General features: G+C 39.4%; 2 protein-coding genes across 3 annotated transcripts; both read right to left on the bottom strand.

Moving 5' to 3' along the window:
• Positions 1-16,822: 16,822 nt before the first annotated feature.
• Positions 16,823-19,637, bottom strand: LOC115961454. Its single transcript, XM_031080434.1, has 5 exons — positions 19,264-19,637; positions 18,974-19,119; positions 18,826-18,889; positions 17,289-18,253; positions 16,823-16,920 (listed from the first exon to the last, which is right to left on the bottom strand). Exons 1-5 carry the CDS (start codon positions 19,635-19,637, stop codon positions 16,823-16,825), a joined length of 1,647 nt encoding a protein of 548 aa, XP_030936294.1.
• Positions 19,638-22,241: 2,604 nt separating this feature from the next.
• On the bottom strand, positions 22,242-25,584 carry LOC115960589 (myrcene synthase, chloroplastic-like). Of its 2 annotated transcripts, none has more exons than XM_031079529.1 (7): positions 25,319-25,584; positions 24,941-25,217; positions 24,243-24,618; positions 23,648-23,866; positions 23,418-23,556; positions 23,060-23,308; positions 22,242-22,772 (listed from the first exon to the last, which is right to left on the bottom strand). In XM_031079529.1, exons 1-7 carry the CDS (start codon positions 25,544-25,546, stop codon positions 22,461-22,463), a joined length of 1,800 nt encoding a protein of 599 aa, XP_030935389.1. In that variant the 5' UTR covers positions 25,547-25,584; the 3' UTR covers positions 22,242-22,460. The 2 variants fall into 2 exon arrangements, with proteins under 2 accessions (XP_030935389.1, XP_030935390.1); XM_031079530.1 differs by having other exon boundaries at positions 24,243-24,615.
• Between the last annotated feature and the right edge of the window lie 116 nt (positions 25,585-25,700).

Below are 25,700 nucleotides of genomic sequence, written 5' to 3'. Positions count from 1 at the left end.
TTATTCTTTGTTATGAGTGTTGTGAACATTCTAGCGTTTTATTCTTTTTCCTTAATTCAATTTTACTTTGTGCCATGTTTGGCTGTTGAGAAATTGAGGGAATATAGAAGAATTTGTGAACGCCTAAAATGAGGCTATTGGGCCTGACCTCACTTGAGCTCACAACTTATTTGTAAAGTGGGTTTAGGATTTCCTACTTTGGGTTGTTCTCGGCACAGAGACTCAATGAAGCTGCCTCTCTCTCTCTGAATCACTCTTTTCTCTATATTCTCTATTTCCATGAGAACCTTTCAACAACCCTTTTCTTTCTCCAACTTCTCATATTTATAGCTCTAAATTAGTGGAGAGATTGTGATTACTTCCATGGTTAGTGCAATGGGAGGTCCAGTATCATTAGTCATAAATGGGTGGTTAGGTGGGAGTGGAACGTGGTGAGAGTGGCCTTGGAACTTGGTTCCCACTCCAGCAGATATGCTCGACAGCGATGTTCCTTAAGGTACTGCCGGGTATGCTAGGGATCGTGTGTTTTGAACGTCATTCTTTCTTTATTGCTCGGGAATGGTTTGCCGAGCAAGGACCAGGTGGCAAAACTTGGGCCTGCAATTTGTGTGGGTTTGGGTTGGGGTTTTGGATAAAAAGAGACTGGGGCCATGGACCAAGCTACTGGGTCAGAATTCAAGGCCCAAATGGATCTGGGTACCACGGTGCCGTACATTAGCCTCCCCTTGATTCATGCCTGATTATCGGGAAGAATCAAGGAATCCAAAAGGCACTTGTGTTTGAGAAGCTTAACAGGTGGAAACTTGGGCGGTTTTAGAAACCCATTAATGCGATCTCAAAAGGCATGTTATTCCGGGCTGTTTAGTTCAGCCTTCATCATGACCTGATGGTTCGTGAATCGAGGCGACGTGCGTGTCAGTTGGCGTTGGCATCCGTAAAGTTTTTTTCGCTAACTGAGCCCTATTATTGTTGATTGGACGTTGCTCACCCCTCTTTAGCCCCTATAAATAGCCCATCACAAATCATTTTTTCACTTTTTCACTCTCCACTTCTCTGAGTTTTCTCTCTGCCATGCATTCGTCTATGCGCTTATTCATCAGTCCAGAGTCCCTTTCTTTCCTAAAGCCCAAAGTAAGTTTTCTACCTCTTCCTTTTACTTCAGCTTCTTTCTTCAAGTTTCTTCCTTCAATTTTAGAGTTTAAGATGGGTTATGGTTTTCTTCTGAACACTGAGGTGTCTTTATCCACATTTAGGCAAAAGTTTGACATTCCTGATGATGTGGAAGTGGCGTATTGCCACAAAAGCGAAATTTCTCTCCACAGAGGGGAAAATACTACTTTCTTTCCCTTAATGGCGATTATAGAGGGTGGGGTTAGGTTTCCTGTGGACCCTCTCTTACTCAATACACTTAGGTACTCTGGGCTGTGCCCCGACCAACTTCCCCCCAATTTTTACTGGGTAGTTAGTTTTGTCAGTAGGTTGAACCAAACATTCGATTTGCAATTAGACCACCATGATATAAACCACATGTACAGTCTGTGTGGGAACAAGACCTATTACTTAAAGGTTAGAGATATGAGGGTACGACTAATATCATGCCTACCTGACTCTAATAGGAACTCAGTCGGGGAGTTTGTCCGGGTGCGCGGCAATTGGTTTGCCAGTGAAATCCCTTGCCCCTTCTCATGGCGTGAAGTGGGTTCATACTGATCTCTAACTTATTTGTCTTTGCTCTATTTATTTGAATACTGACACCGTATTTTATTTTATTTTATATATATATATATATATATATTTTTTGTAGATGGTAGAGTGTTTACCCCGGATCTCAGGGTAGTCCACGTTAGGGATCTGAATTTTGTACTCAGGTCCGAGATATTTGTTCACTGGGATGGGCAGCTCCGAGCATCCCATCTAATCCTCAATGTCGAACCTATGTACTCTACCTGGCAACCTTTCAAGCAAGCGCTTTTGGTAGACAGTCCCCTCCTATCCTACATCGACATTCGGCACACAAATTTTCTTCCCCCGAGGTTCACAGTAGGAGAAGCTAGGGAACTTGGTCGGTGATACACTTGTTCGGATGAGCTTGCACCTTTGTGGGACGAATCGGCAGAAAGCGTGTCTCGATACCTCCGAGAACTTACTCACGTGCTTGTTGAGAATGAGGCTCCCATTCAAGAAGAGCCCGCCTAACCCGAAGAACCCGTTGAACCTAAGGCTCCCGCTTAGGGAACCGAGCAAGTAGCTATAGAGTTTATTAACTCCTCTAACACCAAATCTGACCGTGGTGGAGACATGGTGATCCGAAATACCATGACCATTGATCGTTTTATGCCCAGGGCAAGGCAAACCACGCAGGAACAACCACCTCAAGGCCGAGGTCAGACACCTCCCCCCCAATTGGATGAACCTGAAAGAGGCAACGTATTACCAAGCAGACCACTACAAGTCTGGGCAATGTTGTAACCATGACTCCCCCCCAGCCATCTAGGGTATTGTCATTCAGGAGCCACAAACTTAGGTCGGGGCAAGCGCGGCGTCTTCCTCCCAAGCAACGCAGGCATAACAGCCCACATTTCAGTTGGACGGCAAGCCACTCCCCGCGAATGCTAGTGTACGGGTATGGGAGAAAGGTGAAGGGGGTCGTGTTGCCCAAAACTTGGTGCACGGCCTTCTTTTGCTCGAGGACGTGCACGCTTTTGAAGAGGGGACAGAGGAGTTTATGGGAAGGAGGTTGCAGTGGCATACTATTGCGATAATCTTTCATTTACTGATTTCTTACTAACCCTTATATGTATTCTTTTATTGTCGTACTGATTACTGTTGCTTCATTAGGCTGCTCAACTGGTCCATATCCTTGATGAGAGGCTAAAGGAACTTTCCAAGGATGCTGACCGGGAGAAGGCTGTTAGGGAGGCGGCTGTTAAGACAGCAAAGGACAAGATAAAAGCTGCTGATACTGCCAAGAAGAGAGCTATTGCTGTGGAAAAGGCTAAGGCGCTGGCAGAGAAGAGGTCCACAAAACTCGTGGCGAAGCAAAATGAAGTCAATCTAAAGCTAGCCGAGGTAGTAAGTCTGAATACCGCTCAAGCCGAGGAACTTGCTGACCTGAGAGTGGCTTTGGAGGCTTGTGAAAACAAGTGGTATAATGAAGGATTTGCAGACATCGAGAATTCCGTGGAGCCAGTTGTGAATGAGGCTCGGAGGCTGGGTTTCGAGGTCGGTTGGTTGGCTACTCTACAAGCCTTGAGGGTCCCTGAAGACTCTCCTCTTAGGGATCCCAGCCAGATACCCTTCCCGAGCTTTACTCTAGCCGCGCAGAACCCCCTGGCGCCTATTAACGAAGAAGAGACAACAAGCATGAGGGAGTTGGTGGAGAAAATAAACGCTTATGTGGAGTTGGATGATATGGAAGCCACCAGTATCCCCCGTGCTGGTGATCAGCCCAGCAAGGACATTCTTTAGCCCACAACAGACCAGTAGCCGACTGAGACTGCTACCTAGACACAACCTGTAGACCCAATGACTTAACTACTAAACCGAACCCTTACTGCTTACATTTACTTTTCTTGTCCCTACGTATTTTATCCCTTTTAGTTAATACACTTATGTCACCGGGTTGTGGTGATTGAAAAATTATTTTCTTTGCCAGGTTTAACTCATATACAGTCACCGGGTTTTGGTGACGAGACCTTGGTTTCATTTTTGTGCTGACTCTGTTGGAATAAGGTTTATTTGCCGAACATTTGCTTTAATCATACTCATGAATGCTTAATTACCGCGTTGTTTTCTTCGTCATGTTCGTCTATTTTCCGTGCATGTATATCTTTCTAATGATTGGGTTTTGAGGATTGCTTCCAGGAAGGCTTGATGGCCGAGGCTGGTTTGAAGGGTAGAATAAGTTAAGCCCTCAGCCATTGGAAATCCCACTCAGCATATATTTGCTTTCTCGAGAAGATGTACGGTAGGCTTCCACCTGCCCGGGAAGCAAGTTCCTGTCCTTAGGATATATTTCAATATAAGATTTCCACATGCTCGGCGATAATAATTGAACCGAGAAGCAGGTTTCTGTCCTTAGGATATTTTTCAGTATTAGGTTTCCACCTACTCAGCGATAATAATCGAACCGAGAAGCAGGTTTCTGTCCTTAGGATATTTTTCAGTATAAGGTTTCCACCTGCTCGGCGATAATAATCGAACCAGGAAGCAGGTTTCTGTTTTTAGGATATTTTTCAGCAAAAAGTTTCCACCTTCTCAGCGATAATAATTGAGCCGGGAAGCAAGTTTCTGTCCTTAAGATATTTTTTAGTATAAGGTTTCCACCTGCTCGGTGATAATAATCGAACCGGGAAGCAGGTTTCCGTCCTTAGGATATTTTTCAATATAAGGTTTCCACTTGCTCGGCGATAATAATCGAAACCGGGAAGAAGGTTTTTGTCCTTAAGATAAGCTGCCCTAGTCTTTTTAGCTTCCTCTATATTTGTTAGCTGGCAATACCAAATAAGTAATAATAAAATCGAATACAACTGCAATGAGAAGCATCATCATCATATTAGCTAATGAAATGTACATATTCGGATTTACACTTTCGTGCACGGATAGTCAGTGATAAAACTTCTTAAGATTATGGACATTCCATGGTCGGGGAAGTGGCCTCTCGTCAAGGTCTTCTAAATAGTACGCTCCCGCAATGGCAGTAACTCTATACGGTTCTTCCCAAGCTTGGGCTAACTTCTCGACATTTGTATCTCGCATATTCCCCACGGCTTTCCTCAGCACCAAGTCTCCAGCACTAAATTCCCTAGTCTTTACATCTCGGTTATAACGTCGGGCAAGTTTTTTCTAGTACTCTGCCAGTCGAATAATTGCTACTTCTCAGTACTCTTCCAACCAATCCAAACGTTCTACCATTAGCTCATTGTTTTGGGTGGGGTCAAATCTTGCGACTCGTGCACTGCATAAGTTCACCTCGGCCGGTATCACGACTTCTGCCCCGTATGTTAAGGAGAACGAAGTCTCCCCTGTGGACCTCCTAGGGTTTATTCGATAAGCCCACAAAACGTTAGGTAGCCCTTCTACCCACCTTCCCTTTGTACCATCCAATCTTTTCTTCAACTTGTTGACGATTGCCTTGTTGGTAGCTTCAGCTTGGCCATTGCTCTGCGGATACACTGCAGTGGAATACCTGTTCTTGATGTCGAGATCACTACAAAAAGCGCGAAAAGCTTTACTATCAAATTGCAGTCCATTATCTGATATCAGTGAGTCCGGCACCCCAAATCTCATAACTATGTTTTTCCACACAAACTTCTTAACGTCTACATCCTGGATATTAGCTAAAGCCTCGGCTTCTGCCCATTTTGTGAAGTAATCAACTACCGCTAACACGAACCTACAATTGCCAATTGCCCAAGGAAATGGACCGAGAATATCTAGCCCTCATTATGTGAATGGCCATGGGCTGCTGACGGGATTCAGATGACCTGCTGGCTGGTGGATCAGAGGAGCATGCTTTTGGCATCGTTCACATTTACGCATATATTCGACGACATCTTTCTGCATCTGTAGCCACCAAAATCCCTGACTCATCGCTCAGTGTACTAATGAGTGCCCCCTTACATAACTGTCACAAACCCCATCATGCAGCTCGAACAGAAGCTCGTTTACTTTCTCAGGGTGCAAGCACGAGAGGTACAGTCCCCTGAAAGACCTTCGGTATAACTTGCAATCTGTTGACAACTAATACCAAGCAGCCACTCGACGAATCTTGTTAGCCTCTTTTCCATCGTCTGGAACTCGATCTTCGGCCAAGAAGTCAATGATCGGGTCCATCCAACATGGCCTGGTTGCTGAAATCATGGCAACGTCAACCCTGGCTGTACTAACGTTATCTGCCATGCTAATACTTGGCTCCCTTATAAGCTCCACTTTGATTAGCTGAGGCACCTCCTCGGTCATTGATGACGCTAACGTAGCTAGGGAGTCAGCGTGTCTGTTCTACGCCCGGCCCACTTGGGCCACTTTTTCCATGCAAAACTTGTTCATGATTTGCTTTACTGCCTGCAAGTATGCTTTCATTCGAGAATCCTGGGCCTCGAAGCTGCCCTGGACTTGATTAACAACCAGCCGAGAATCTGAGTAAATCTCTACGTCTCGAGCGCCCATGCCTAAAACGGTCCTCAATCCGGCAAGAAAGGTCTTGTACTCGGCCTCATTATTAGAGGCTTTAAACCCCAATCTAAAAGAATGCTCCAACTGTATTCCTTCCGGAGTAATTATGGAAATTCTAGCACCAGCCCCCATGACACTCGAAGCACCGTCCACAAACACTCTCCATGGGCGATTCTCTACATGACAGGCCATCTTCCCGTTGTTTTTTAGAGAAAACTCCACAACAAAATCAGCAAGGACCTAGCCTTTCACCAAGCTTCGCAGCCTGTACCATATGTCAAAGGAACCTAGCCAGGTCCCCTATTTAGCTATTCGGCCAGTGAAGTCTGATCTCTTCAACAATGATTGCAAATGATACTTGGTCAGGAAAAATACAGTATGAGCCTGAAAATAATGCGGCAGCTTCCTTGTAGCGTGCACTAGGGCTAACACTAGCTTCTCCAAGGGTAGGTATCTTGTCTCGGCATCAACCAAGGTTTTGCTGATGTAATACACTGGTTGCTATATTCCTTGATCCCTTAGCAGTATGGCACTCATGGCATGATCAGACACTGAAAGGTACATGAATAAATCCTCCCTGGACTCTGGGGTCGTTAACATGGGCGCTTGCATCAAATAATCCTTCAAATCTCGAAAGGCTCTGTCACACTCCTCATTCCACTGAAATTATTTCCACTTTTTCAGAAGTTGATAGAATAGTTGGCAGCGATCGGCGAATTTGGAGATGAACCGGTTAAGTGCAGTTAACATCCCGGTCAATACTTGCACTTCTTTCGGATTGCTCAGTGGCTTGAGGCGATTCACTGCTTCAATCTGATAAGGGTTGGCCTCTATTCCCTGATTAGTGATCAGATACCCCAGGAACTTACCAACCTCCACACCAAAAGTGCACTTCTCAGCATTCAGGCACAACTTGTGTTGTCGAAGTACCTCAAACACTCCCTGAAGATCTTCTATATGCCGTGCTTCCTGTTTATTTTTCACTACCATGTCGTCGATGTATACTTCAACCGTACACCCTATTTTATCCCGGAACATCCTTGTCATCATCCGTTGGTATGTGGGCCCGGCATTTTTTAATCCAAATGGCATCACATTATAATGATAGTTGGCATCCGAGGAAATGAATGCTGTCTTTTCTTGGTCCTCGGGTGCCAGGGCAATCTGATGATACTCCCGAAAGGCATCTAAGATGCTTATCTTCAGGTGTCCATACGTGGTATCTACCAACTGGTCAATCTTCGGCATAAGGAATGGGTCTTTTGGGCATGCCCAGTTTAAATCTGTAAAATCTACACAAACCCTCCACTTGCCATTCTTCTTCTTCACTACCACAGTATTTGCTAGCTACTTCGGGAAGAAGATTTCCTTTACCACCCCAGCTTCCTTCAACCTTTAAACTTCCAACTTTACCGTGTCAACATGCCCCTTGGCCACTCTCTTTGGCTTCTTCTGCTTAGGAGGTAATGATAGGTCCACATTAAGCTTATAGATAATGAACTCAGGGTCCACCCCGAGCACCTCATACGGACTCCATGCAAACACATCCACGTTCTGCATAAGGAATAACGACATTTCTGCCTTATCTTGGTTCTTCATGCTCGTTCCTATTTGAAAATACCTGTCAGTATCTGGTAATATTTTAACCTTCATCAGTTTCTCGGCACAACCAACCCCCATTTCTTCTCGGGGCTCCTGTAATTGCTATAACGATGTCTCCTCGATGGTTTCCTTCTGTTCATCTTGCTTGCCATTCCAACTAACTGCAGCAACTAGGCATTGCCTAGCCACTTGCTGGCTTCCTGTTCGGTTGGAAATTTAACCTTCACGTGCAAGGTGGACGAAACATCCCCTATTGCGTGAATCCACGGCCTTCCCAGGATCTCCATGTATGGGGAGAACAAATAGACTACTATGAAGGTCACCATCACCTCCTTACCTTCCATATTTACAGGAAGGGAAATTTGACCCCCGGGAATCACCACCCTTCCATCAAACATGACCAACAGCGTATCATACTTCATCAAGTCCTGATTCTTTAATCCAAGCCCTTCGAATAGGTTCGGGTACATTACGTCGACCCCCCTTCCCTGGTCTACCATCACCCTTTTCACTAAGAAGCCACTTATCTATGCCATCACTACCGCTGCATCATCATGCGGCTGAATCATTCCCTCCAGATCCTCCTCGTCAAAAGTGATGGGCCCCCGACCAACTTTTATTTTCTTCTCGGGAGGTTGTTCTCATGAGCAATTTTCCATGGGTGCCACTATCAACACCCCTCTTCTGGTTATAGTCGTACCCCTCAGGGCAACATGGATGACCTCAATCACCCCTAATGGCGGTGGGAGAGGGTTCCCTTTTTGTTGAGCACCATGACTGACACCCCGGTTTCCGAAATCCACTACAAACTCTTTCAAATATCTGGCCTTCACCAGTTGCCCTAGATGATCTTTTAATACCCGGCATTGCTCGGTGGTGTGCCCCTTATCCCTGTGGTATGTATAATATAAGTTTTGGTTCCTCTGAGACGGGTCACCCCCCATCTTGTTTGGCCACCTAAAGAATGGTTCGTTCTTAATCCGATCTACGATCTTGTGTACCGACTCCTTGAACGCCATGTTCACCCCCCCTCCATTTGTGCTTCCAGTTCCTGCATCCTCAAATCTTTCCGTGGTCTTGGGGGAAAAACGCCTTGCCGGGAACGATTTAGTAACGAGGCCTTGCCTGTACTCTGTAGCCGATCATCCTCAAGGCATTTATACTCCTCAATATGCCTCATAAGTTGCCTCATATCCTTAGGTGGCCTTTTCGTCAACTACTCCTATAGTTCAGAATCCTCGGGCAGTCCCATCCTGAAAGTGCTTGCTGCAATCTTCTCGTTACCCCCACCAATTTCATTGTGAAGCTCCCAATACCGACTAGCAAAACTTCAAAGGGTTTCGCCGACCATCATCTTCATGGACAGTAACGCGTCCACCAGTTGTGGCACCCGGCTGCATGTCACAAACCGAGCACTGAATTGCTGGATCAACTCAGTAAAACTGTGAATGGAACCTTTTCGCAACCCATTAAACCATCTTAACACCATGGGCCCAAGCCTTTAGGGAAACACCTTACACATCAGCGCATCATTGTGTATGTGCAAAGACATCATATGGATATAATGATTGACATGCTTTATCGGGTCTGTTTTCCCATCGTAGGAGTTAAATGGTGGCCGTGTAAATCTGCTCGGCATCGGGGCCCGTTCAATGTCGTTTGAGAACCTCGATCTAGTGGCTCTTCGTAAGGCGCGACTCATAGCATCCATAGCAACGTTGTAGGGCTGTCGCTCCTTTGGAGAATCTGAACCTCGGTTGGCATACCCGTGTGAACATGAACGGTCCCGACGTCGACGTGACTCTCAAGAATGGGAACGGTTCCTGCATCGACCTGATTCTCGGGAAAGGGAACGATCTCGGCGTGGACGGGAACCGGACTGGCTGGATCCCTCCCCACATCGATTTCCCACACTAGCATCCCTCCTTTCTCGGTCATCTCGGTCCCTTCTCTAATGCCTACCTCTTGCCTCCAACTCCAAATCTCTCACCAGCCTGCGCAACCGCTCCAACTCTTGATCTCTCTCGTTAAATTTTTCGTGCCCCGAGGCACTTAACATTGTTTGGTGAGTTTGATATAACCCCTCCCCGAGGCCAGATTATTCCTCTTCTCGCTCACACTCCCTATCCTCACGTCTTCTATGTCTTCTTTCCCGCCATGTGGATTCTCGAGAAGACCCCACAAATCTGCTTTCAATGTGGCTTCCCGAACGTCCTTCAGAGATTTTCCTATGCATAAGTCTCAGTCGAACTACAGCTTTGTGGGAGATTCCCACAAACGGCGCCAATTGTGCACGCCTAAAATGAGGCTATTGGGCCTGATCTCACCTGGGCTCACAACTTATTTGTAAAGTGGGTCTAGGATTTCCTACTTTGGGTTGTTCTCAGTACAGAGACTCAATGAAACTGCATCTATCTCTCTCTGAATCAATCTTTTCTCTCTATTCTCTATTTCCTTGAGAATCTTTTAACAACCCTTTTCTTCCTCCAACTTCTCATATTTATATCTCTAAATTAGTGGAGAGACTATGATTACTTACATGGTTAGTGCAATGGGAGGTCCAGTATCATTTGTCGTAAGTGGGTGGTTAGGTGGGAGTGGAACGTGGTGAGAATGGATTTGGAACTTGGTTCCCATTCTAACAAATATGCTCAACAGCGATGTTCCTAAGGTACTGTCGAGTTTTGAACATCATTCTTTCTTTATTGCTCGGGAATGGTTTGCCGAGCAAGGACCAGGTGGCAAAACTTGGGCCTGTAATTTATGTGGGTTCAGGCTGGGGTTTTAGGTAAAAAGAGACTGGGGCCATGGGCCAAGCTGCTGGGTTAGAATTTAAGGCTCAAATGGATCTGGGTACCACGGTGCCGTACAGAATCCAATCCCATGGAATGAATGTTTTGAACTTTTGGCTTTAGATATTGACTTTAGATATTGGCTTTTATGCCTTATATGAAGTTCAAGTTATCCTTACCATGAAAAAATCTTATTTTCACAACTATAGGTAATAATTGATAGTATAAAGGCTTGTCAATCTAATTTTTGACAGTAATAATAATTGACATTTGTTCTAGCAAACCTGTGTGCATTTTAATATACTTTTGAATACAGTTAATGATGCAATGGTGGATATTGGATAGTTGTTAGATTACCCTAAAGTAGTTAGACATTAGATTTCTATTGATGAACAATAACTTAGTGATTTTGTGTTATGATTCAAACAAACTTGGAAGGAATTTGCATTTTGAAAGATGCTTGAAGCAGTAGAAGTCTCGGCTTGCTAAAGATGAGGATGAGCAATAGGCTAAGGATGAGGACCACCAAGTTGAACATGAAGAGGCTATCATTATTGGCTTTGAATGAGATGGATTCATTAGTTAGAGATAGAAATTATTAATAGCTTATTTCCTAGACTTTCTACAGTGTAGAAGATAGGATTGGGTTGTTTGCTAGGTGTATGAGTTTAATTTTGTTCAACCTCGTCCTTATTGCAAGAAGATTGTCCACCTGTTTCTTAGTTTTTTCCTTATAGCAAGAAGTAATCAAATGATTGTTGCATTACATTAATTTTTAATAATTGAATACTCTAATGACCAATGTGCTTCTCTCTTTGTCTTGTTTTTCTTAAGGGTAACAATGCTTCTTTCCTCTCTTATTTAAGATAGTTTTTTTTCCGATGCAACTACCATCATTGATTCTTAGTGCTCTCAAGGATTGATTCTTGTGTATTTGGCTTGCTCAAGCTTGTTATTTTGTGCTTTGCTTATTTCCGCTCTTTTGGTGTGCAGCAATAGAGTGAACTAGCTATAACTGAGCTATTCAAGGGTTTGGGAGGTGCTCTCATGCTATCAAGAACTTGACTTATAGAATTTTAACATTGAACGTACTGGGCTACCTATGTATTCAAATCTACTCAACCAAATTCAATACCTCTAGCTTGGTCATCTATTATAGGATGTCAAAGATGGAGCAAAGTTATTTGAGTTTAAACTTGTACCCAAGAAAGGCAATACAAGTGCTTATGTGTTAGCAAAGACGTACCCCTCACAGTAGGGATAATGTAGAAATCTAGATGTAGAATGCCCCATATTTCCTTGTACAACATATACTCGATTACATTTGTCAATCAATACTAGATTATATTTGTCAATCAATAACTTCTATTGTATTCATTCATAAAAACAAATTAGATTACGCCTTTGCAAAGTTGAACAATTTTGATGTTTTCATTACAATCAAAATTTGATCTAAAAGAAAAGGAGACAAGAAAAGAATTTGATCCAAAAATGAACAAAATTTTATTTAAATGTACACTTTGATTATAGGGCCCTAGTAACAAAAGTCTTATTGAAATACACTTTGATTCCAAAAGGCTATAATAGTATGACAGTTTCACATTTGATGTATCTCTTGCTTCTTAACTATACATTCCATCCAAAATCTGCAATTTTTTGTTTGTAAGCTCCAATGGCTCTTAGCTTGATTACAACAACAGAAAAAAAAAAAAAAAAAAAAAAAAAAAAAAAAAAACTTCCACCTCTTATGACTCATGTTATACAACATGCCCCACCATTTCTTGGAACAATATCTCTTTGTTATGCAAGTCTTTTTGGTATCAAAGCTCTATAATCCATTGAAGCTTCTAGTTGCTACTAAATCAAATGCCAAGCAACATCAGAGAGGTTAACTAAATGGCCCTCACATCCAAGTGGCCATAATCGTGGATGGGCGAAAAGACCACATCCATAAATATATAAAGAACACTTTGAAATACAATAATAACAAGCCACCAATCACATATTTACCACCTCTTTAACATCAAAATAAGGCTAAAAGAAAAACACAAAATCAATCTAAGTACCATATGTTGTCCTCACCACGCATCTTTCTGCTCGAGCTATGTTGCAAGATGCTATATCATCTAAGAAAGCAAGAGGGACAAATCTATAACAATTTGGAAATTTTATAAATGGAGAAACAAAAGGCACTTGGAAAATTTCAATCATAAATGTATGTAAATTTTCTTATATTCACTTTGTACCCTATAGTGCAAGTATACATGTAGGGCCCAAAATGATTACAACACTAATCTTATCATATCTAAACCAAAAAAAAAAAAAAATGTAACTTCTAGCATAATCATAGCACTAATCTTGATTAGTGGACCTAAAATTGCACCTTAGATCTAGAAACTAAAATGACTTACGAATCAAAGTTACATGTTTATGCCTTGTTTATGACTTAAGAGTTTACATGACAACAATAACATATCCAAGAATGAGCCTTGATGATTAAACTAAGCTTTTCTCATGGAAATAAACAAGTTTTATGAAAGGTCTATACCCAAATTCTATAAAATGAAAAACAAAAACTTTTCATTGGAGCATTCTATCAAACAATTGGAGTACAAAAAGAATGAGCCCATGTTGTGAGAACCAACAAATACTTCATTCAAAGAAACTAAAAATTTTACAATCCAACCTATGTATGTGTTTTTACTCTGTCTCAAAAAGTTGGACAAGGTTTGTACAACAAGGGTGCGGGTAATGAGATCTATCTAAGGGTAATGAGATCTATCTAAATTGTGGTATCAAGTGACCAAAAGCTACCTCATTGTGCCTAAGAAACAACTCACATTACATGTACGAGTACATATCAAAACAAAACAGTAACTGCAAGACCCAATAGGGAAAAAAAAATTGCAAATCGAAATCACATTACAACCTAAACCCCAAACAGTATATTCAATCACAAAAATTTGCAATTCAAATCATTAATAATGATTTTCTTGTAATGTATATATGAAATTTCTACAAATTAAAAAAAAAAATACAATCACTAATGGGGCCTATAGCTATGGATTAGATGAGGGGAAAACGCATAGAAAAAGAGTCTAGAGAGATCTCGAGTTGGACCACAGAGTGAGATGTTGTTGTTGAGACTCAAGACTCGGAAAAGAAGTTGGACCACATGTCCTTGGGCTAGATAGGTTTTTGTTTTAAATAATAATCAAAACAGCATCAAAGAACAAGCCAAACCAAAGGCGGCAATAGCAAGGTGGCCGCACAGTGAACGGCCACAATGTTAACGGAGATGAGAGAGGGAGTGAGGAATAGATCATGGTGCTTGAGCCATCGTTCATGAGAGAGGGATAGACAGTCTATAATAGACTATAGAGGAACTCATGGGTGAGGAGATGGAGCTTCTTTTCTTTGTGGGCGTCTGAACTTGTGGGTGAAGTGAAGAGATGAAGGAACACACCTCAAAAATTTGTTTAAATAAATTAAATTTGAAATTTCAATGTGCATAGACCTTACGGCATTAGCAGACGTTAGGAGAGCAACAATTATTATGCTTAGCTAGCAGACAAGATAATGTAAGCCACCTTAGATTTGGTGGCATGCTCTTATTGGCTGGGACTACAAGGTCAGCATGCTGATCTTGTAGTTCGAGACTACCCAATAATTTTCAGTAGATTTAAAGGAATGCCTTTTTTTTCCTACTTATTTTCAGTTGTTTTTGTTGACAAGGCGGGTGTCTCTCGATGGGATTTCACTTTGGGACAATTATAAAAGGGGAAAAAAAAAGGCTCAACAACTCTCTCCAACATCTACGTAGAAATAGAATAAAAAATTATATATATTTACTAATGTAAAAGATCTTCATATCTTATTGTGGGCGGACAAAAACGGGCCCCCATGGACCTCCACAGATTACAGCTAAAAAGCCTCACACAATCTACTTATAATTAACACTCCACAATGGGAAGCTCAAGCAGTTGATTTCATTGAAAACATATATTACAACTATATCTCAAGTATTACACCCCAGCCCCTCTCTTGTACTCGTGGTGTTATGCATTCTCTCTCTCTTTCTCTCTAAAAGGTTGTTCACCTTTTTTTTCTTCTCCAAGCTCCCAAGAAGATCCCCCCTTTCTGCTTCTTCCTCCTTATTTATAGGCACACTTCTCATTCTTATCCCTACAACTGTCCTATTGCCAGCTAAACACTCAGGGATATTTTTCCTTACTTTATCAATTTCCTCCCCTCCCTTATCCTTGAACTCTGACTTCTAGGGAATGTTTGTACTGTTCAGGTTGTCTCATATGTATTTAATGTGGCGAAAGTTAGGTAAGAACCCGCTCATTAATGTGAAGGTAAAAGTCTTCAACCTTCTTGCATGTTCTAGAAGTTTCTCGTGGTCCTTGGCACCATCTGGGAACTACACATGGATCATTTGTACACCTTGCTTCAAGTATGGTTAGTTTCTTACCTTTTCCACGGGAACCATTTTCCCGTGTTGTTTTCCTCTTTTTAGTATGGGGAACGATTCAGCTTTCTTTCCCTCATAGCCCATCGCCCTTTTGGACTTCCTTCAAGCATGCAAGCCAGGCCCAGTTCGTTCCCGTGGCCCAGCCCATTATTGGGCTTAAGGCTTGGACGGGGATTCTCCTACTCCCCACACTTATCATAGGTAAAATTATTAATTGTGTTGTATGTTTGTTTAGTTAGGAAAATATTGATTATCCAAAAAAAAAATATTAGGAAAATATTGATTCTACCTTGGGGCATGGTTCATTGGTAAGAGTCTCGTATTGGCCCATTGGGTTACACTTATGGGTCTAGGAGTTGCCTGGTTCAAGTCGTGCGCTTCGCAAAAATGATTTGCCACGACATGGATAGTCCTAACGCACCCAGGATTATCCCACACCATGAGTTCTGTGGATTCAAATAGGCTAGGTTAATGATCACATGCTTGAGCCCTTTTTTTGCTCATCAAAAAGAAAAGAAAAGAAAGAAAAAAAAAAACTATTGAGTCTCAAAAAAAAAAAAAAAAAAAAGAGTTAGGAAAATATCAAATAACGACCAAAAAAAAAAAACAATGAATGTATATGTTTAAACAGAAAATAAATAAATGTACAATCTCATTTTGTTGAATAGCAGAATTTTATCCTACTTGGTTTCTACAGGACCAATGTACCAAAGTAATTCACACTGCTAACTAATTAATGTTGGGTTTTATTAACATGTGTTATATATTAGTAAACCATTTTAAGAAATATTTTATGGAAAAATAAAAAAGTTGCCAAATTTTTTAACAATTTTTTCAATTCTCCATAAAATATTTTCAAAAATGAATTATTAATGTGTACCCTAAAGGCATACATTAACTAGACCCATCAATGTTTGTGATTATCCAATAATTTTCAGTGAGAAGTGGTTGAAAAATATAAGATATTTTAGTACAATAAACACCTATCCCTTCTCTCATATAATATCACAACCGTGAATATTTAGAAAAAAAAATACTAATAATACTATAAATTTTACATATAATATTTACAAATCTGAAGAAGTGGGTCTCACATAATAATTGAGTTATTCTAGGAGATTAGTACCACAATTTTCATCAGTAAATAAAAAATTTAAAATCAGTACTTTTTTTTTTTTTTTTGAGAAAACAATCAACAATATATTATTAAGGAAGGCTATTCAAATCAGCCTAGATGATAGATAAAAGGTCTGGTGGAACATCTTCCATCTAGACGCACAAAGGGGAGAATGAGATTGCTTTTCTAGCTAGTAAATGAGCAACCTTATTACAATGTCTTTGGATGTGTGTAGCTCTAAAGCAAGTGAAGCGCGAAGCAAGAAAAATAATATCATTGATAATGTGACCAAAGGGTGCCAAAGACCTGCTGCAACTGTTCAAGAGCTTGATCAAGACTTCGGAGTCTCCTTCAAGGACGTTGTTTTCAAATCCTAGTTCCAGTGCAAACTCTATAGCTCGACGTGCTGCCAAAGTTTCCACTTCGATGACTGTGGTCGGCAGTGAAACAACTTCAGACAGTGAGGCCATCAGTAAACCATCATGGTTCCGTATGACTACTCCCAGACTAGCTCTGTTTTCACGTTCAAAAAGTGCGTCGTCGAAGTTAACCTTGTAGCCGTGGAGGTGTCCATGTTGTCACTGTCTGTTTCGGCGTTGTTGTTACTATTGTAGGATCGGGTAAGTAGCCCAAATTGAGATCACAAGCCCTGTTCAACACTTACTCCAGCGGGATAGAGGGTTTCCCAAGCCTGATATTGTTCCTTCTATTCCACAAAGTCCAAGCCATTGATAAGAACAGCTCCGGGTCCCTGCCATCTGCATAAACAACAAACATTATATCTAAAAAACTACTGCATTGCTTGATGGTGCTATGACACCATAGAGAGGTACTCTACCAGAGATTCTCCAATTTTGGGCTGTGATATAAGACATAGGCTGAGTCTTCAGTGTGCAGATTACACAGCTCACACACATCACTAGTAACCACTTGGCATTTAAGCTAATTCATCTTGATGGGCAGCGCATTCTTGCACGCACGCCATACCAAGTGTTTGACCTTCCCAAGAACTTTTAACCCCCAAATCTTCTTCCAAAGGGGTTGTAGTTTGGTACCATCCGAGGATCCAGGTTCACTAGCCGTGTACTGTTTCTGCAGAAATTTATAACCTGTTTGAACTGTATACTCTCCGTCCAGGCTAAAAGGCCATTCAAAACATCCTCTTGAAAAGAACGGCAAAGAGGTATGTTCTTGATGATATTAGCTTCCCACTCAAAGAAATAGGAGTCAATGAGTTCCCCTTTCCATTCTCGGCTAGTCTGATCAATCAAGGAGCTAACCATGGCATTATTATTTGCTACAATAGCAGGGGAGATGATTTTATTATTGACCGCCCCTGGCAGCCACCTATCATTCCATATATGAACTGAATTGCCATTCCCAATCCGCCAAACAGCCCCTCTTTTAATTACATCTCGACCCCTAAGGATACTCCTCCACACAAACGAAGCGTTACTTGATTCTTTTGCTTCCATAATACTACAATCCGGGAAAAATCGTGCCTTGAAGACTCGATAAAATAAGGAGTGATGATCATGGAGGAGTCGCCAAGTGTGTTTGGCCAAGAGAGCATCATTAGACCGGAAGAGGTCCTTAAAGCCCATACCACCTTGTGACTTTGGTTTGCACAACTCTTGCCACTTTACCCAATGTATCTTCCTAGCATCTTCATGTTGCCCCCAATAGAATTTCCAGATCAAAGCTTCAATCTCATGACAAAGAGTGATTGGTAGCTTGAAACAAGACATCGTATAGGTAGGGAGTGCTTGTGCAACAGCTTTGAGTAAAATTTCTCGCCCCACATGTGATAGTAGTTTAGCTTCCCATCCTTGCAATTTCTTCCAAATTCTTTGCTTTAGATTGGCAAAACTCTCCTTTTTCTTTCTACCCACAAGAGAAGGTAGAGCTAAATACTTTTCATATTGTTGAACCACCTGTACCCCAAGAGCCTCTTTGATCACCTCTTGCACATCATATGAGGTTGATTTACTGAAAAAGAGTGTTGTTTTAGCCCTATTAATTTGCTGCCCCGAGGCTCTCTCATAGGTCACCAAAATCTCAAGCAACCTTAAGCATTCATCTTCTTTAGCCCTGCAAAAAATTAAGCTATCGTCTGCAAAGAGAAGATGTGTTAGTTTAGGGCCATTTCGGCATAAAGAAACACCCTTAATATCCCCATTGCTTGCTGCCTTTTTTATTAGCCCATGAAGTCCCTCAGTACACATAAGGAAGAGGTAGGGAGAGAGAGGATCGCCTTGCCGTAGGCCCCTACTTGCCTTGATATTTTCATGAGGCTCACCGTTAATTAGAATAGAGTAGGAGGCTGTAGTAATACATTCCATCATTAGATCCACCCAACGATTATTAAAACCCATCTTTCTCATCACTTTCTCCATAAACTCTCACTCCACTCTATCATAGGCCTTACTCATGTCAAGTTTTAGAGCCATGTACCTTATCTTACCTACACAGTGATTTCTCATGTAGTGCAAAGTTTCAAATGCTACCATGATATTATTTGTAATCAAACGATCAGAGAGGAAGCACTTTGATGCTCTGAAATAAGCTGTGGCATTATTTTCTTCAACCTGTTTGCCAAGACTTTAGAAAACACCCTGTATAGAACATTACTCAAATTGATTGGCCTAAATTGTGACACTAACTTCGGATTTTTCACTTTAGGGATTAAAGTAACAAAAGAATGACCAAGGGCAGCAGGTAAAGAACCTGAATTCAAAAAGTGCAAAACAGATTGTATAACATCATTACCAAGTAGAGGCCAATAGCTTTGATAGAACAAAAGGGGCATACCATCAGGGCTGGGGGCCTTTAAGGGGGCCATTTGTTTCAAGGCTACTTCCACCTCCAAAGCTGTAAATTCAAAAGTTAAGCTTGCATTCATCTCAGCAGTGACTACCTCAGGAATAACATCTATAACTTCTTCCAAGTGATCGGGTCTGTTTGAAGTGAACAAATTCGTGTAGAAGTCTACAATAGTATCCTTGATTTGTTACTGATTTGTGCACCAATTACCGTCAGCATCATGGAGTCTAGTGATGTAATTTCTTCGTCGTCTTTGGGAAGCCTTACTATGAAAAAACCTTGTGTTTTTGTCCCAATCTTTTGACCACAAAATTCTGGATCTTTGCTGCCACATAGTGGCTTCTTTATCAACCAACAAGTTTATCTCCTCTTGCAAAGTTTTCATAGGTCTTGGGTCTCCTCCACTGATAGCTCTTCTCTCTACCTTAGATAATTCTTTTCTTTTCCTCTCAATCTCACGTTTGACATTTCCAAAAGCTTGCTTGCTCCAACGTGTAAGTGCCTTACCACAATGATCTATCTTGGTGACAATTTTTGTGTCCCACGACTCCTCCGTATGTTTTCTCCAAACTGCTTCTATAGTATTTGTGCATCCACTATCCTTCATCCACATTTGTTCAAAACGAAAGGGCTTTTGAAAACCACACTCCATCTTTTAAGGGACAATTCACAAAGCCTTATGGTTCGAGGTAGTGACATCCAAGTGATGAATTTTAGTCCCCGAGAACATTGAAAACCAGTCATTAGTAGCAACCGCTCGATCTAGTCTATCCCAAACTGTATAGTCTGCATAGTGCTTGTGCCATGTAAATGGTGCACCAACAAAACCCATATCCATGAACCCACAGTCATCAAGTACCTCTCTAAAAGGTTGCATCTGGTTATGCGGTTTGGTCCATCCTCCTAACTTCTTGGACTGTCTTGTAATTTCATTAAAGTTGCCTGCACAAATCCGTGGCAAGTTGCTACAAGATTTTAAGGTATGGAGTTTTGCCCATGATTCATATCTAAATCTCGCATCTGGTTCCCAGTAGAAGGCTGTAAATCTCCATTCATTGTCTTTACCCTTATTAATCGTGGAATCAATATGATTTGGAGAGAAAGTCTCCACTGATAAGTCAAAATCTTCCTTCCAAAAAATCACCACAACAGCAACCCAACCTGGTCCCACCTTCACTCATTACACCCACAAGTCCCACAAATTTTCAATATGATTTTTTTTTTTTTTTTTAACGAGAGATTGTCATATTACTCACTAACTAAATAAAAAGTGGAGATTAAAATACACTACCACTAGTGGTAGTGTATATTTTAAACAAAAGAAAATATCCAGTTTAAAGTACTTAAAGTAAACTAAACTTCAAAAAAATGTACCACAATTTTTTGCCATAAACAATTTTGATTGACAAATTATTTAGTTACTGTTTATCACTTTCATATATATATATATATATATATATATTTTTTTTTTTCCCCCTCCACCGTTCATAGCCAACAAAATCAAGGTCACGCCAAAAATTATGTCCACCAGTAAAGATTTCCATTTGGAAGGATAGAGATAGCAACAGGGCCGGCCCAACAAAATTTGGGGTCTAAGGCGAAAATTTTATTAGGGCCTTTTTATATGTAAACATTAATTAAATAAATTGATATACTATTTGATGTAAATATAGAAATTGATGAATAATACTAATTAAACTAAGGTTAATTTCATACAGATGATTGAATATCATAGTTGAAACATAAATTTAAACAAAAAGAACTAAAAAAAAATATTATTTTTTTAAAAAAGAAACTTACTTTAACTTGGATATATGACTATGCATAGTTAAGTATAGTTCTAATCTAAATTTTAATTTTATATATTCATTTTAAGAGAAAGAGATAAATAGATATTATTCGATGTGTAGCTTTGTAGGAGATTAGTTTACAAAAATTAAGATCTCAAATTATCAGAGGAGATTAATCATTGATGATCTATCACATTTGCAGCATTTATTTTTTTGAAACATTTTAGGGTTTCAATTGGTTTAAATTTCTACTGGTCTCCTATTTTGGAAACCTTGTTAGAAATGAAAAAGAAAAATACTAAAGATACTACAAAATATTCACAATATAATATGATAATTATTGTAATTGATGAATTTCAACAGTTTAATTTATTTGTGTTTGAATTACTTTTTTATATGATTGGTGACATGTCAGTTAAACTTAAACTTAAACCTATAGTAAAATTTGTGATATATTTAACATCACTCTTAAAAAAAGTATCAATTATTTAAAAACGTTATATTTTTATAAAATTTTGGGCCTTTATGGAGAGAGATGGAGCCTTTTTTTAGTAGGGAATTTTTTTTTTGGTTGTGGGGCCTTAGGCCTAGGCCTAAGTTGCCTAGGTCCTGGGCCGGCCCTGAATAGCAAAATAGGTAGGTGCATGGAGAACGAAGAGATAGACACACTGAATCAAATTGTTCTCTCAATTGATATTTTACTAGTTTCTCAAAAGAAAAAAAAAAAATTTCCCGAATATCATGGCGTCCCAGAGGAGCGGTGTTTCTTTCAGCGTGTAGTGTGTACACACTGTGAAAGAGTTTCAGCAACTAGCTAGCTTTCATGTACAGTACTACAGTGGATCACAACCAACGAAAGCCGCCACAACCACCTCTGGACTGAATAAAGTTTATGTGAATGGTGCAATTTTTTCGCAAGATAAATCGACAGTTGTAGAGTAGCCATTAACAATATATAAGGACAATAGCGTAGTTTCCGCAATGAGCAGAAGGGGGAAGGGTACTTTTTTTTGAAGGATGTGACATTTAATAAGGTACTGATATTAACCGGGGTGTTCTGCTTCTGGCCACGTGTGGGCCAAATATGCACACAAATAAAGAACTTGCGAAGACTTTGATCAAAGAAGAACTGAGGATTGTGTTTGTCGTTACATGCTTTTTTTAATGCTATATATATTAGAATGATGTAATATATATATATATATATATATTTTAATGTTATTATAATTTAAAATTATAAAATATATTACATTATTTTAATCTTATCACTTTTTAAAATAATTTAATATCGTATTCTTGTATTAAAATTATATTAATATAAAATTATAATAACATAATATTCTAGCATAATATAACATCATATCGTGTTAGCTTGTAAAATATCATGTATTTTTTTTTTAAAGAACTAGGCATTACTAGTGCAGTAAGGAAGACGTAATTAACTTTTAGCCCATAAAACACACTCATCAATGGAAAACAATACATTATTGTCAAAAATATCGTCCAAATGAAAAGGAAAAAAGGAAAAAGAAAACACTGACTAAACAGTTTTGGATAACACAGGGAATTAAAGAAAGAGGACAGGTGTTAGCTAGCCAATGGCTTTACCAACTATTTTTCTTATGACTTCGACTAGTGTAATTGTCAAACTAGACCTTCAAGTCCACATCTTTACGTATCAATAATTAATCACATCGATTTTTATTTACTGGAATGGGTTGAATAAGTAATGACAAAATATGACCCTTAGTTTCTTGGTTCCCAGCACCGTGTCCATCTCCATGTTGGTACATGAATTGGGCCATCCTTGCAACGTTGAACGAAATATCTATATATGTTTGAGAGAAGGGAGAACTTGCAACTTGGACTTCATTCATCTTCTTCCATGTTGCACTAATCATACACCTTATGTACTCACGAGCATCTTCTTCACTAGCACCAGTTTCGTTCATGTAGCATTGGATCGCTTTGGGGACATCACCTCTTTTTATCTCATCCTAAGTTTCCATGTACATATAAAACATATGTTTCCATGTACATATAAAACATATGTTAGCATGTTAGTGTGAAGTATTAGAAAGAATTCATAATGAAACTAAGCTAGTATAGTTTGTGCACAAGGATTCTATTGAAATTAATAGGGAATCCATTTCATGGCTCATATTTTATTTCTTATATCTAATTGTGTACATATTGTCACATTATTTATTTACTTAAAATTTCATATGCCTTTAAATTTGTAATATTTAATATTATGAACTATAAAATAGATCCATTTATATACCGTAGATGTTCCAAGATCATCTGCAAGTCGTAAAATCAATGATGACCAACGGATCATGTTAGGGTACTCTTCCAAGCAATCCAAGGCTTCACTTGTTAGTGGATTTGTGACACAAAAATAAGCCTGCACCATTAAATTTGGTCCTGCTACCGATATCCATGCATTCTCAATGTATTCTTGAAGGCTTGGAGTATATCCGTTGTGGTACCACTTTGCCTCCAACAAATAAGTTCTACATAAATCAGCCCACTAAAAAAAAATTATAGTGAAACAATGAATTTGAATTAGTATAACACAACGAGTTTAAGAGAAAAATGTTAAGGATCAATATTGATGAATTTAGAAATTAAGTCCATACCACTTTTTTAAGGTAACGAATGATGTTGAATCTTTGTTCCTTGAGGATATCAAAAGCCAATTCATTAACTGAATTGTGTAGAGCAAAGAAACACAACTTCATATATTCTGGGAGCCCATCCATTGCGTTGATATCCCATCTAGAATCATACGGAGTACCGTTAACATTAAGTCTATATGTTAGAGATAGCTTTAAAGCATTCGAGACATAGCCTCATTGATGTTACAAACCTCTGAACAGCATTTGTGAAGCACTCCAGCTCATCCAAAGTGCCATATACATCATAAATATCATCTATTACTGTTATTAGTGCACCGAACTTTGCTATTGTTCTCCTAAAATATCCAAATTGTGGCTGAAACATTAGTCCCATTGTCCATAAGAGACACTCCATTGGCCTATCCCTCACAAAATTCAAATTTTCTACAAGGCCTGTGCTCTTCCACGACCTTTGTTTGAACAAAAGAAGAATACATGAGTGTTATAATTAATTATAGCAATTTAATGCGTCTTTCAAGTTTAGTAAATTAAACAAAAGCTTAAAACCTAAGGTTATTAACTTATTTCTTTTATATTTTTTATATATTGACTTCAATGTTGAATATTTATCTAGTTATCGTTATTTACTTTTTTGAATCTTAATTTGCATTATGAACATCATAATATGATTTAATGATTAGAGATTTACTTTAATATTCATTATTACTCTTAAATTAATATATTCTTAACATATATATATATATATATTAATTCACATATCCCCAGTATATCGTATACTAGTTTTTCTACTTGTATCCAAACATACCCATGCTTATTAGTTTTTACCTTGACAATTCTTTTAGATCTTCTTGGTGGGTTGCTTGTACCATGTTGAAATCCAATTCTGCAAGCTCAAGCAAGATAGTGTTCATGTCTTCTCTTCTTCTATATATATCAATGAACCACCTTGCTTCCAACCTAAGCATCCTCCAATGTAGTGGAACCTTCAAGGAATGGCTCACTAAAGCAGAAAGATTTTTATCTTTATTCTTCTTGACGTATACTTTCAGATGTTTTGTTGAGAATTCTCTTGCATCTTCTAAGATATTTTCATTTTCTATAGAAAGGAATGAGGCTTCATACAAGGATAGCATACCCTTCGTATCCTCGCAAAGGCATGCTTTGAAATTTCCTCTCTCATCCATGAAACTATTGAAAACTTCTATGAAGACCAACAAAATAATGTTAACTATAAATGAAGGATTAGGCATTAAAAATTCGATACTAGTAATTTTTCTATATTATATTTATAGGTTTTCTAATTAAATTTAACTATATATATAGATGCATTAATCAACAATGTTATTTTTTCTAAATACATTAAATTCAACCATATAATTTATTGATCAAAATGACCACGCATGCATAGTTGAATTTAATTGGATAACCTAAGTTACAAAATCTAAGAAACTATACTTCATTTTTATCTTAGGTGTAAACAGTAAACACCCACTTGTCAATTTTTTTTTAATATGCTTTAATACCTTGAGACACAATATATCCATGTTGTCTTAGGAGTCTAAATTTAAGAGCTATGGCATATAAATTCTTCGTCTTCCATGTGTCAATATCACTACCATGGTCAATATTGTTGTAAAGTCCTTCTAATATTCTCTTTATTTCTCCCTCAAAGTGATAAGATATTCCCAATCTCTGCAAGATATCTATCAGCTCGAGTTGCTCTATAGGATCCACCACTTTGTGAAGCATCATCCTCACTTGTTCCTTTAACATATTATTTTGTCTAGTGCATGATTCCCCCTACATCACAAGTTTGTCATTAATGGGTATAATCAGTTTCCATTATTAACAATTACTATCACTAGTAAAATTAACAAATGAAAACAGTAACACAAGCGTACCGTATAATCATTTCTCAATGACTGGATGTAGTTATTGTGCCAATCGGTAGGTTGGTAATTTGCTGATCGCCGCAAAGTAGTGGGACTATTTGATATTTTGCTGGCTGGCATGCATTGGACAACGATGCCACTTCTGGATTTTACAAGTGAGATAGGACCTTTAGATGGGATAGGTGGTGGTCTATTGAACTTGCAGATATGGAGTGAAGCAAGTAGTTTAAGAGCCATTGACTAAGGTCTTTGGTGAAGCTACTACGTTTTTTAGTGGAATGGGTTACTTGGGAACATATTACTTCACATGGACACCTTTATATAGCCCTTGCGCCTTGACTAGGGTTATAAATTAACTGTTGGGTTTGGTCAAGAAAGAAATTCATTTACT

This window comes from Quercus lobata, chromosome 9, assembly GCF_001633185.2.
Source record: "Quercus lobata isolate SW786 chromosome 9, ValleyOak3.0 Primary Assembly, whole genome shotgun sequence".
Taxonomy (NCBI): Eukaryota; Viridiplantae; Streptophyta; class Magnoliopsida; order Fagales; family Fagaceae; genus Quercus; species Quercus lobata.
This window is presented reverse-complemented; position numbering and strand designations above follow the sequence as displayed.